Consider the following 14,522-nt stretch of genomic DNA (forward strand, 5'->3'; position numbering starts at 1 on the left):
CACAGTCCCCCAGCTTTTCTAGATTGGTTATTAGATTAACTGTTGAAGCCATTGATGAGCTGCATGTGTTGAAAGCATTTCATCATAGATGATTTTAACCTAAACTATAGTGCATTTTACTCATCAAGTCTACAAAGTGCAACTTTTTATTTGACCTGAAATCCTAACAGTCCTAGCTTTGTGGTAAGCAGGTGTATCCACTAAATACGTCAGTATGTCAGCTTTCTGAATGTTTTGTGGTCTCACTGTACAACATCTATCTGTAACAGCCAAGTTGCACAAAGCAGCACCGTTATCAAGACACCATTTGGGTTTATAGATCAACAATAAAGCTACTGAATGACCCAGTGCAAACACAGTGCAACCAGCCTCTCTCTGTTTTATGCAGAATGGTTCGAGTGAGAAGCGGGAGGTTCGTCAGTTCCAGTTCACCGCCTGGCCTGACCACGGTGTACCAGAGTACCCAACCCCATTCCTGGCCTTCCTCCGTCGGGTGAAGACTTGCAATCCGCCTGACGCTGGACCAATCATTGCTCACTGCAGGTCGGTTTGTAATTTGATTCACTTTTGTGCTTCAAAGGAACTGAGGAGTGGTTCTCGCACCTGCCGGTGTCCCAAAAATGAAGTCAAGCCCTGCACATGGAAAATCCCAGCTTCATTAATGCAGTTGTTATTAGGTCATTGTGTGTCCGTGAGCCAACAGAATGGCTGGCTTTACCTGCGTACTTGCTATTATAGGTTACGTAACACACTTTACACCAACGCATACTCTCTTTCCCAAATGACCTCTGCCTCTTCTATTTTCAATTGGTCACAGCAGCCTTCTCTTTAATTTATCCTTTATTTCCCTGCTGCCATTCTCTCCACCTTTTTCTTTTCTTCTCTTTCTGTCAGAAAGCCTCAAAAGTAATCCCTTTCCATCTCCTTTGCGTCTCCCATTTCACTCCTTAGCTCTTCCTCCTTTTACGAGCGGTATTTCTCAAATGGCTTATTCAAATTGAAACCTTCCTTTTTGTCAAGATAAGAAGACTTCAGTGAGTCCAAAGCACTACACAATAAAATTGAAATTTGACGGCTTGCTTCGCCCAGTCTCCATCACTGTCCTCCTGTTGTTCTATTTGTCATTTTCTTTCATTGTTTAATTATTTCCTCTCTTAGCTATCATAACATCTCTCTTTTTGCATCTTCCTATTCAATTATGCAAAGTGTGACTCCACAACAGAGCTTACAGGACTTGCTGTATATAAAACATTATAATGGCACAGTGAATTACACTGAAAATATTCAATGCCAAAACACTCTAAGAAAAAAGAAAAAATGGAGTAATTTTGTATCTTATTTTTTTATTTTACTCCAGCGCGGGTGTTGGGCGGACAGGCTGCTTCATCGTCATCGACGCCATGCTGGAGCGCATCAAGCACGAGAAGACGGTCGACATTTATGGCCACGTGACACTTATGCGATCGCAGCGGAACTACATGGTGCAGACTGAAGACCAGTACAGCTTCATTCATGACGCACTGCTGGAGGCGGTGGCCTGTGGAAACACTGAGGTGGCTGCCCGGAGCCTGTATTCTTACATCCAGAAGCTTGCCCAGGTGGAGAGCGGTGAGCACGTCACTGGCATGGAGCTGGAGTTCAAGGTATAGGAAATAAACCTATAAAACCTTAATAACCTTCTGACCATTTTAAGTGCATCATGCACTGAAATTACAGGGTTTTACACATCGCTTTGTTGTTGTTTTTTTTCATTAATGAGCCCTAACTACATGTACCGATGAACTTTAACTTCTGCTGGGGTCAGGCATGCAAATTATGAGGGAGCCTGCCAACACAGTGGGAAGTAACGAGCAGCCACAGATCAATGTCTACATTAACTTTCCTCTGTAGTCCTTAACATAACTAAATAATGAAGACGGTGCCGGTATGTTTTTCTGACACCTTGTTTTAAGCCACTGTAAGCCTTTTAAATAAGCCTAGCTGCCAGCTTTATCTTCCCAGAAGTTATTCTGGATGCAAATCCAATTTCATTGCTTTTTTCATATTTTTCTTCATCATTATTTGCAGTGTGCTTAATTATTGGTTTCAGTCATTGCTCTTTGCTTTGTGATAATGCATTTCTTTGTATTTTGATTTGGGGTTTTTTTGTTTTGTTTTGGTGTTTTTTCAGTGGTTCTTAACTATCAGCATCTGTGTTTCTGACAAGAAGCTGTGAAACTAAATTAGGAGACTAGGAAAGAGACAAATTGGATGGTTGCTGTCACTGCCTGGGTGGGTGGGGGGATTGAAAGAATAACATTTTAGCTGAGTGAAGATGCAGTTCATACAGTGTAGCATCACTGTAGAAGGTATATTTAAACTGCCTTATTTGAATGGCAGCTATTTGTCAGTTTTTTATGGATGCTGTCCAAGTAACAGGTGACTAAAAACAAATTTCCTTTACTTTCTTGTGCTTCACTTAAAACGTTTCATCATTTAGGTACACGGTGCTATTGAGGTGTACCATTTTTTTTTCCAGAGCTAGAAAAGAGAAATATAGAAGCCCTTTGCTGTTGGGCCACATTGTTCATTTGTGAGGATTTTGCAATAATATGCTTAGGCTAAGAAATTGGGTTTAATCTAGCAGGGGGAAGACAAAGGATTTTTGGCTCAAAGCAGCATGGATTTGAGTTTCGGTTTTAAGAAAGAAAAAATTAATGAAAAAGCAGTAGGTGAGAAAAACAGGGAAGCATATTATTTATGTACAGAGGGGTGACTAATTAAAGGAAAAACCTAAACCTGTAAGTCCTGCGATGGGGAGACTGGGTGACTGCTACAGCGGGGGGATATTAGCTGGCATTGTCTACTTTTTCCTTTATAGGTACAGCCGTTGCAATTCGTCACAGCCCCCGGGCATCAATCTAGCTGACCATCTATGAGACATTGTGGCATATTAGACAGTGCTCTCCATCACCATAATCAAACATCACATATCTTTTGGAAGAATGCTGCTTGTAGAGTCACTGCCAGTTAATTGAGTTGGGGGGGTTTCTCCTATAATTTGTCACCCGTCCATAAAGTAAAGTCACCTCAACTTTGGCACACCAGTTAGCATCTGCTGACCTTGGATTACACACAAGGATTCTTGAATCATTCGTCATCGCTTTCCATCAACGCAGCCTCCCTACCAAGAAACAACAACAGTGCCAGTGCGATTAGTCTTTTTTTTTTTGGTTTCTTCTCACTGGTGCACAACAGTGACGGAATCTCCACTGCCATCTGTATCTGGGAATAATGCTGAGCTGGCGTCAGGAGTCGAACGGGGATTAATAACATCCACCCTGCCGTCAGTACAGAGGGGGGGTAGGCGTGTGAGAAGAGGGGTGGTTGAGCTAAGTAATTAATACTTGATGATGACAAATGGAGGTGGAAGGCGAGGCAAGCGGAGGGAGGAACGTTTGGCTAATGAACAAAGGGACAAGTGTATACTAAGTTGGCAGTAAGGAAGTGATTTGACAGAATACTGCACTATAGGCAAGAGTGGGAGGGCACTGTCATTCTCAGGTAGGATACACAGTCACGCAGAGTTAAACCATAACTGTCGGGAATCCCTGAAGATGATTTTGTCATGAAGTAGTCAGACAAAAGTGCTTTCTTGCTCACAGTATGTGCATTTTTATGGAGATTTATGCACATAGCGCGCTTGTAGAACGTATTTGGCAACAGTATGTGGATTACAACATACACACACAACAAAACGCTACTGAGCTACTGGGATAAATTTCATTAAATAGCAGCAAGTATGAGTTGGGATTCAGCTGTTTAAACTGGGATCCGAGTCCAAACAAAAATACAAAAATCTTCTCGATTTATATAGAAACAGTCATATACATATACAAAACTCTCACAAGGCTTTGCACGGCAAAACATAATGAATGCTGTCAAAGAAGTACACAACTGGAAAGATAGTATTTACTAGAAATAAACCAAAAACCTATGATCTAATAGATAGTAAATGTACTAAAAAGAATAAATATGTGTGAATCTGTAGTGATATTCAGAATATTTTACTATAGATTTATAGAAATGCCAGATGGTATTTAATATCCTCAGACCCTTGTATTTTCTATTACAGGGTTCTGACTTCCCACTTAGATTTGGTTATGTCCAGGGAAGCTTACTGGGGATGGTCCTACTGCGTTTTTGGTCACAGTGCTTCTGTAAGCTCTAGTTTCTGATACATAACCAAATATATGTTTCGGTGCAACATGCCAAATGGAATGAAAACTCACCAGATATGCTGTACTATAAATGGGAAGGAGCTAGTAAGCATGAGGTGCAGAGATTGAGGCTGCCAGGTCTGGCTCAGTTCCCTTCACCCTCTGTGGTGTAGCTGAGGGCCTCTTTAGCACTGCCAGGCCACCTTAAGCCTTTCCAGGTGCCTCTGTGAAACACAGATCAAAAGCAAGACAGTAGCAAGGGATAAAGGCATGGGAGGAGGAGGAGGCAAACACTGGATGGACTCCAAGTAGCCACTGATAGAGAGCTGCTGGTGCTATACAAGGGGGGAAAGAGAAAAGAGAGACCGAGAATGCTCTAATTGGAAGAGAAAATGGAAAGTTAGACCCGGTTTGCGCACAGATCCAAGGATGAACACACTGACTTTTTGTATTTTGACAAGTATTGGGAGCTGGAAAGTCTAGAAAATATATTCACATCCCGCCTTCTTTTTCACCGGGGTCAGTTGCGGCTCATCTCTTGTCTCGTTCTCATTTCTTGTGATGCTGCTGGTGTTTTCAGTGCGCCGTGCGTTCTGTCTGAAAGGGGTCCTAAACCATCTGACAAGGGTATCTTCTATTTGCAGGCTAACGAGCAAGAACACACACAAACACGCGTGCACACACACACACACATATTCTTTGTTGAGACGTCGAAGCCAAAAGGAGGAGATCATAGGACTTGCTGACCCACAAACTCGCGCTGAGATCCTTATGACGGTGATGATGTAGCAGTACGGCATTTTCATTTTGATCATTATGCAGCGTGCGTGTGTGTTTGTCTTTCTGAGCATCCCTATGTGAGTCTATGTTTTATGCACACTGCCATTATCAAAGCTGCGACTGACCCACTTTTAGGCAAGTTTTCTGTTTCATACAGGCTTGATCCAGAGGCTTGTTAGTCTGGGTGTGTAGCGTATTTTCCGTCATTTTATCTGACCCTCCAGGACCTCACAAGTTGCAAACGGGAATAAAGTTTTGAATTGCTTTCCGATAAATATATTCCTGATAAACAATGTCCTTTGAAGCGGTGGCATCGTGGGTGACAGATCAGATTAGATTAGGTCTTCTTTATTACTTTCTGCAATTGATATTCTCCACTTTCTAGCTATCTTGCAACTGTCTTCTTCATCCTCTGCTGCTCTTCCTTTCTCCCTTTACTTCTTTCCTCTTCAGTGCTACCTTCTCACCTTTCTCTGCTTTTAATCTTTCTTCTCCTCCTCCGCATCGTTCATTGCAACCTTACTAAATGTCATTTTTTTTATCACTATACTATATTTTTACCTCAGTCTGTACTGTTACTGTTATTGCTTATCCTCTGGTATGTTAAACTATCCCTCTGTCTTCCCCCAACAGCGTTTGGCCAACTCCAAAGCCCACACGTCGCGCTTCATCAGTGCCAACCTTCCCTGCAACAAGTTCAAAAATCGGCTGGTTAACATCATGCCCTACGAGACCACTCGTGTTTGCCTGCAGCCAATCAGAGGCCTGGAAGGATCCGACTACATCAATGCCAGCTTTATTGATGGATACAGGTAAGAAGAGTTGAGATGGCAGAAAAGCACGCCAGCATGAGCATATGTGAGGTGAAGTAACTCAGCTTATTTATTCATGTGTTTATTTCTACTGCAAGGAAACATCTTGATTGATCGGAGACATATATTACATGGAATTAAGAAAATGAGAGAAATATTCATTCTATTTTTATATTTTTTCCTCATAGCAGTCATGTAATCATGTTTATTATTATGTAAAAGCAATCATCAAGTTTACTTATCGTCCACAAGTTTGTGTCGTACGGTTGATTTTGTTTTTTCCCCTCTCTGAATTTGCATCAGTGGTGTTTACAGGTAATTACTCAAGTAAACATGGTGTGACTTTACTGTTTAAACAGGCAACAGAAAGCCTACATTGCCACGCAGGGCCCTCTGGCGGAGACTACAGAAGACTTCTGGAGAATGCTCTGGGAGAACAACTCTACTATTGTAGTCATGTTGACCAAACTTAGAGAGATGGGAAGGGTATGACGCCGATTTATGTTATTTATCTGTCCTTTATTGCTTAAAAATTAAATAATTTAAATCAAAATTTAAAACATTGTAAAAAAATTGCACTAAAAATCATCGCTTTTTTTTTCCAAACAGGAAAAATGTCACCAGTACTGGCCTGCAGAGCGCTCTGCCAGGTATCAGTACTTTGTGGTAGATCCCATGGCAGAGTATAACATGCCTCAGTACATCCTCAGAGAGTTCAAGGTCACAGACGCCAGGGTAAGACACACCCGGGGGTCCTTTGGCGGTATGGGAGGGTTAAACAGGGCGCAAGATGTGAAATTTTCCAATACAATGCAAAATACATAAATACAATAAATTACACCCTTTTAAAGCCTACATAAACACAGAGCCTGTACATATTCCCACACTGTAACCTACATGTTGTATTTTTTCTGTTCAGTGGCTTTTGTTGTTGACGCTGGAGCATAAATCTGAAATCTGCCCATCACACCTTAAAAGATAACTTTGTACTAAATTGCTGTCAGCACTCAATAGATATTCAGCTGCAGTTTCTTTGTATCAAAGAGCAAGAGGGACTTTTTCCAGCCTTCTTTTTTATGCTTTTGTTCATCAGAAGTTGTGCGCCAATGCCGCATTTTTAGCCTCCTCAAAAGACTAAAAGTACAAGAGTGTAAAAAAAAAATGATGTTATAATTTGGACAGTTGCGCCATCAACAATTCACTGAGGTGTTGGAAATGTCGAAGATTAAGCAAGTTGAGTAAAACTAGGCCACGTAAACAGAGAAACATCGCAGTCTCGTCATATTTTTCCCCCAAAAGTTCCTTAAAAGACTTTGAAATTGTTTTTTTCTGTTTCTATTGTGAGATAGATTTCCATACAGTGTTTCACTACTGAACTGACTTTTCTCGCCCTGAACTGTTAAGAAGCTACTCTGCTCTTTTGTAGTTATCTCTTTACCTCTGATAACATTTCTTTTTTGGTCAAATTAGGTCAGACAGTTCAAAGGAGCAACAGTAGAAATCTAGCAGAGAGATGAAAATCTCCCGTCTCGTTGCCAAACAGGCTGATATACCCACTGATTTCACAGGCATCATCCTGTTGGTATTAAAGCAATTAAGGCAACTCAAAGACTCGCACACACATGCACTCGTGAAAAGGCTCGTACCAATCTCCTTTCCTCTGTATATTTCTATTAGTTCATGCACACAAGTTCAGATATCATCTTCCAAAGGCTCTGATAGATTAAACACACTAGCCGGGCCTGCTTTTTCTAATTCTTCATCCCATATTTAGTGAGTGGAACAAAACTGTAGAGGTTATGTAGAGGCAAAACAAACGCGGAGAATGTAACAATGCATTCACAAGCGGATGATGAATAAGAAAATCGAAAGAACCTGGATTTATAATAAATCTTTTTGAAAAACATATCGATGTTAATAATCGCTGTATGTGTGACGATGTTCGTGCACAGTTTCGTTAAGATTGACCGAGTCATTTCAGAGCAGCTTGGATACACACAGATACATATGCATACATGCGCTACCATCGTTATAGTAAGAAGATATGGATGCATATAAAGTATGAGATTGCTCTAACGTGCATGCAAACACGTTGCCCCGAGGTCTGGTCAGCGCTGCTTTTCTTTTCGAGGATTCTCAAAGGGGACTCAATCATCAAAGCACACAGTGTTAGCAAACAGGCAGTCAAAGCTTATCACGCAGTTAAGAAAACAAAGCGGAGAGATGGAGCAGGTGATAGTCCGGTCTGTGATTTCAGGCCGCGCATGTGTGCGTGTGTGTCGATCTTGCAGGTGTCGACCTCATATTGCTGATTGTGTATGCACGTAAAAGTGTCTGTGACCTGGGCTTACCCTGCCATTGCACAGATCACATGTACATGTTTGTCTGTTTTGTATATGTATGACTGTGTGTGTGTGTGTGTGTGTGTGTGTGTGTGTGTGTGTGTGTGTGTGTGTGTGTGTGTGCGCACAGCTGTGTGTGTTTCTCTCGCATGCCTCTGCGCAGTAATAGCATAGACTCCACGCCTCAACACTCACATCTAGCGAGCCAGTCACGTATTTAATCACACAATTTGACACGGCGCGTGGGCCCTCAGGTTGTGTGTTAAATTTTGCTCTCCCCCCCACCCACCCCCCTTCTTTCTTTCGCGTGCTTAGTTTATTGTGTTGTTGTCTTTGCCCCTCTTTCATTTTTAATCCCCCTGCTGAGGCTAAATGTTTTTGAGATGGAAAAACAAAGGCAACACAAGAAAGAAAACATGCAATGCGTCATAAAACAGGGAAAGAGACATGAGGTGTTTTACAAAGAGAGCTGGTATACGGGGCCTAACTTATTAGATTCTAAATCACTGTATTTGTCAAGCACAATAAATGTACAAGAGTACACCTTGGCAGCAGCAGTGCAGACGCACATCAGCAGCACATATAGTCACATGTGACAATAGGCAGATTATGCAAATCCTTTGACATATAGTAGCAACGTAAAGTATACATGTTCAGCATAGAGTCATCGTCTGAACGGGGGGATGGTTAGCTCTTGGCAAAAATCAGAATAAATCAATAAGAATGTAGGACAGCTCCCATCTATGATGATTAGAGACCCTCAGGTACTTGTTTACTTCAACACATTTGACATTTACCATCAATTCTGCTCAGTATGATTTTTGTCATTCGTGACATGGAGCATGTTGCATGTCTTCATTCAGTACGTACACCATGCTGTAGTTTCTTCAACAATATTGGGGAAATTTATAATTTATTCGACCACCTGTGATTTTCAAAAATAAAAAACACGCAGATATTTTATTAATCCTTCAATAATGTCTTTAAAAGTAAAAATGTTATTTTTATTAAAAAATATATTAACCAAATTAGCATTTTTTATACCCCAAATTAGAGTGGACTTTGCTAAGACGTCAGAAATGAATCAGGCATTTTTCTGTCCAGAAATGCAAGTAAATAATTTGGCGTCTTTATCAAAAAATAATAATGTGCTTTATTTTTTTTCTGCTTCTTTTTTAAATCAGTAAATTTAAAATTCATGGATAACAATGATAATTAGATTTTAGCATAAAAAAATAATGATTACTGGTGGATTAACCATTACAGAAACATACAAATGATTTTGTAATTACCAATACGGTTAATTTAGGGCAGCTGTGGTATAAACCTTACACTGGGTGATGACCTAATAAACTGGTTAAATACTGTACATGCGTACTGACTGTTAGCGTGAAGCTAACTACTGACTGGCACTTTTAATTTACTCAGATGAAGCAGATGTTATTGCAATGTTATTCTTTTTCCCAATAACATAATTGAGAATTTGTCTCTTTTAACATTTGTAACAAACTTCAAATGTCAAATTTACTCCAAACAAATTTTAGAATCAAGTATCGTTAGCAGCTAAAAGCAGGATTTCCCAAAAAAAAGTTTACTTGCCAACTGAGTACTCAACCAGTTGTGCTTCCGCCATGTGTGTGAAAAAATCTGAAGAGAATGTGCGAGAATGACACTTCATATCTAAGCTGAGGTCTGCTGTGCTGAGAAGTGAGAAACAACTGGAGAAATGAACACCTGGTTGTCTTAATTACTGGTGGCATCAAGCGGAGAGCTTGTCTCGGCGAAAATGCTCGTCTGCTTGCCGGCTTTCTCGAGCAATGTGCTGTCTCTGAGACAACTTCAAAAGAAGTTTCTTTACAAGGACACGAGTATCGACTGTGCATTCTCAGAGTGGATAATCAGCTCTCTCATAATAACGCAGATCCCGTCCGTTCTCCTCCTGCGATGCCACTTCATTGGATAAAAAAACTATTCAAATGCGTTTGTTTGCACTGCAGTTGAAGCAAATGCAGTTGCCTCACCATTACAACAAGGTTGTAAGAATCAATAAAAGATTAAGTTGTCAAGGTTGACATTTTTCGAGCATGCATGTCATTGTGTCAGGGTTTTTGTTTCCAATTTTCACCCTCCAATCCTGCCTCCTTTTCCATAAGTCCTTCTTACTTCTTACCTCCCTCCTCCCTTCCTCTCCGTGCTCATCCATCAGGTTGCTCTATTGATCGCATCTCAGGATTATCTTATTCAACTTGGTGTCTAGGAGAAGACGCTTGTCATGGCAGATACACTATTGATTAGCTATAACTAGGACCTACTTGTGACACACACACACACACACACGACTACGTGCTGTGAACACAATAGGGAAGAAAATGGAAACAGTTGGGTTTGAGTAAGAAAGGACACACTGTCCCTCTGTTGTGAGCAGTGTGTGTGTCACTGTATCAGCAGATTTAGTCTTGTACAGAAAAAAAATGTCATTTAAATGCATATTTAATTAGTGAGAAGGCGTTTTTTGCTTTCAGTTTGTCCTCTGTGTGGATGTACATAACTTTGTCCTTTTTTCTCAAGAATGCAATATCTCAGAAATGCCTTGAGGGATTTTCTTCAAGTTTGGCTTTAATGTTCACCAGGACCCAAGGTCACTGTGACCTTTCTCGGCCATAGCTTAAGAATTCATACGCTAATAATGACAATATTTCAAGCTGCTGTCTAATAGAATAAAATGATAAAATGATGACATTTTATATCCAAAAAGGTCACAATTTTACTCCAGTATCAAATTGTTCTGCAAAAACACTTTTCTAGCCATTATTCAGCACAATAACTCAAAAAAAGAGAGAAGGGGAGATTGTAACCATATTTCACATTCGGTTCCCTGCTGCATTGGTCACACTGATTATGGATGCCTGTCTTAAACTTTTAGTTCTGTCAGAATCACTTTTCTCGGCCACACGTGTCAACAAATGTTCTTGCATTTATCTCTTATTGAACGTACACGGCAATTCGATGGACGCACAGCAGAAAACGACAAAAACAAGGCTTTACAAATTCAAGTCAAATCGATTTCAATCTCTAGCAAGTGACAACCTTTGGCTAGACCCTCAATTCAGATGGAGAGACAAAGCAGAAACATGCTTGCATACAACCACAAAGGGATCATTCTAGTAGTACTGCATTTATTCTGCATAGAGTTGGTGGAAGGATACTGATACTGTGGAATAGTTGGTGGGAACTGTAGCCATTTAAGATAATCTTAAATGTATCTTTGCTGCTCACCCCATTTTCTCTCTGTTTTGCAGGATGGCCAGTCCAGAACAGTAAGGCAGTTCCAGTTTACTGATTGGCCAGAGCAAGGCGTGCCCAAATCGGGGGAAGGATTCATTGATTTTATTGGCCAGGTGCATAAAACCAAGGAGCAGTTTGGGCAGGATGGCCCAATCTCTGTCCACTGCAGGTAATGTTGTCATATGCATTATGTGGCTTGTATATTTTATTTTATATTAGGAATTGTTTTCCTAAAAAGAGACGAGTTGTCGCCTGCTTTGCCTCAAACCGGTCTCTGAAGACATTCTTCTCTTCCTGAAAGCGATATAAGTCTCGAGACGAGATTAAATCTCTTCTTAAGATGGTTATTGTTTTGCAGCAGAGCTCCTCCTAAGGCGCAGCTCTAACAACATCATCAGATACGATCCCTCCTCTCCTCTTTGCCAAGCGCAGTGCACTACCTCAGCACCTCCACGGGCCCTTCTCTTTCATAATTGATAAGCCTCAGATGTGGCTTGGCATTTGCAAGGAGAAGACATATGAAATGATACAGCCATTCTTTTTGGGGTTTTACGATCACTGCGTGGTGCATTTTTATCACCTCCGGTGTAGCTTCCAAGGTAACTTTCACCATTAACTTGAGATGCTGGATGCAGGTAGTAATTGATATTTGGTAGTGGTCACCAGCAGAACATCAGATTATTAATATTCATAACCCTGAGTGGGATCCGTCTGAATGACTTGTTATTCTCAGTAGCCAAATGAGGACATCCTTCACGGTTTGGTTCTGTATACGCTGCGAGACTAGCAAAGACGGAATGAATGTCTCGAAAAAGTCTCGCCTGTGTATGATCTCCGACACGCTTTTTTTTAACGTTTGATTGGCGTTCAGCTCCAAGGATACAAATGGACGAACACTAATAATTCCCTTGCTGTCTCTTAAAAATACTTTACCTTTGGAGCAGAATAGGTGTCACTTTTGCGCCACATTTCTACTGCAGAGGCGCCATGACATCATCGAATGTAGCATAACGTCCTTTGGATTAAAAAGCAATGATGTCACCAGCCATCAAATGACCCTCTGGGAGTTGTAATATGTGTCAGGCTAGCACCACTAAGACTGAGTTATTCTACCCCTCTGTGAAGCCATTATGGGAGTGCTGTCCTTAAATTGAAAGGCCTGGTTATTGCAGGACTGGAGTAATGCACAAGAAAGCAGACAGCGGCGGTCACATGACCAGTCTGCATTTAGCGCCTAAATAAGCGATGCATCTCACCAAATGCGGTCCTGATTTTGAGGCGTGCACGTGAGTAAACACATCAAAGTGTTTTATGTCATTAGGCTTTGATGATATTAATCAGGGAATCATTTTGCACCGATATGTATCTCGAGTAGTTGAGTAGTAATAGTGGTTTGCTGCATTATCTGTCAGGACTGTAGCTACCTCCTTTCCCATCTAATCATTGTAGCCCTCTCAACTTTCTCCATCCCTCCTCCTTCAGGGTTAGTCGTTTCCGAGAGTAGAGCTTATAGCTTCCTTTTCTCTTACTCTGTCGTCTTCTGTCACCCGCCTACCCCGTCCATCATCTGCCTGTCTGTTTCTTAATCCTCGTTCTCTCTCGCTTCCTCTCCGTCCATCCATTCTCCTGCACCTCTTTTCTTTTATTCTTCTCCCTTCCTCCTCAGTGTCTATCTAATAGACCCACATGCTTTTTGTCATTAATTGCCTGATTACTTCCTGTGAATGGGGACACCAAATCCTCTCAGTCTGCAGTGGCTCAGCGAGCCTTCAGATTTGGAGAGTCGATCTTCCTGGGGAGTGGGAGAGGTTGAAAGAGAGTGAGAGAAAGAGAGAGGGGGGGGGAGCTCTGAGTGAGTTTAAGAGCCCATGTGACAGTCTGTGACTGACTCCCATGAAGAGGCTTTGGGTGGGCTGAGAGATACTGCAGTGTGTGGGTGATTAGGCTCCTGGTTTTTTTCTCTTTTTTCATTTAATGGCGTCAAACGATACCAAGTCATCTTTTGTCTCAAGTGCGCCGTTTTCCTCCAGCAGACACACGCAAACTTGTCAACAAACTCACGCACAAGTCAAAAAAGTGTCTCCCAGCAGCCGTCACTTCCACTCTCCATTCAGACAAAATAGCATCAGAGGCTGGAAGAAGCCCAAATAAATCTGTTGTCATAACAATTATTGTTCCATTGGTGAAGTGGAAGTCATTTCACAGCAAAGCAGCTTAGAGAGGCAGCTCTCAAGTATTTCAGGATCTGAGTTAAGACTCGGGCTGTATTTCTGGAGAGCAGCAGAAGGCTGAGTTTTTCGACACATGGGAGGAGGGACTTAATGAGACAAAATGTTTGCTTGGTCGCTTGTGTGCAACTCGAAATGTGCGCCTGTGTGTCCTTGAGGGCTTGTGGGTTTTTTTGTATGTGTGTGTTAGACAAGAATGTGGCCACAACATGTAAGTGGATTCACGAGGTTCTCACATGCAAATTGCCTCCTTTGCTAGTGTCACTGCTGTTTTACCATGGAGCAGAATATCCAGCTGTGGAAGTTTGCTTCTTCTAAGCGGTTAGAGCTTCCAGTGTGCAAAGTATTTTTAGATCTTTGCAGTCGCTGTCCCCCACAAAACGCTGCATGCGACAAGAGAGAAAGGCGCAGTTTACAAAGGCACCATTCACTCGCTGTGTGCACAAGACGTGCTTTGCATTTTCTGAATACACTTTTTTCTCTTTTGTGTTTGCAGTGCTGGCGTGGGCAGGACCGGAGTCTTTATCACCCTTAGCATCGTCCTGGAAAGGATGCGTTACGAAGGTGTGGTTGATATTTTCCAAACGGTGAAGATGCTCCGAACACAGAGGCCAGCTATGGTCCAAACTGAGGTGAGAAGTCACAGAGTCACGCACAATAACATGCACTGCTCCTTGTTTGGATAGACTTGTGCAAATTTTAAAAGACCACCAATAAGTTAGCAGCGCTCTATTAAACCACTTTTGGGTGGGTGTCTTTACCCCCATAAGTCTATTATTGGTTTTCTGGTCTTCCTGTGTGAAAATGTGTAAATGCAAAATCAAGTTATATTAGAATGTTTTGCTCATTCCAATCTAGGCTTTCTACTTAGGTATA

General features: G+C 41.5%; 1 protein-coding gene across 15 annotated transcripts in view; it reads left to right on the forward strand.

Annotated features, from left to right (window-relative positions):
- Positions 1–14,522, forward strand: part of ptprsa (protein tyrosine phosphatase receptor type Sa) — a 220,684-nt gene that overhangs the window by 201,614 nt on the left and 4,548 nt on the right. For all 15 annotated transcript variants that reach the window (XM_003449057.5, XM_019345869.2, XM_019345864.2 and 12 more), the window contains 7 exons: positions 389–543; positions 1,358–1,643; positions 5,613–5,791; positions 6,151–6,277; positions 6,401–6,526; positions 11,433–11,587; positions 14,143–14,278. In XM_003449057.5, coding sequence (XP_003449105.1) covers positions 389–543; positions 1,358–1,643; positions 5,613–5,791; positions 6,151–6,277; positions 6,401–6,526; positions 11,433–11,587; positions 14,143–14,278 — 1,164 coding nt within the window. The remainder of the gene's footprint in view (positions 1–388; positions 544–1,357; positions 1,644–5,612; positions 5,792–6,150; positions 6,278–6,400; positions 6,527–11,432; positions 11,588–14,142; positions 14,279–14,522) is intronic.

This window comes from Oreochromis niloticus, linkage group LG15 (genome assembly GCF_001858045.2).
Source record: "Oreochromis niloticus isolate F11D_XX linkage group LG15, O_niloticus_UMD_NMBU, whole genome shotgun sequence".
NCBI classification, from domain to species: Eukaryota; Metazoa; Chordata; class Actinopteri; order Cichliformes; family Cichlidae; genus Oreochromis; species Oreochromis niloticus.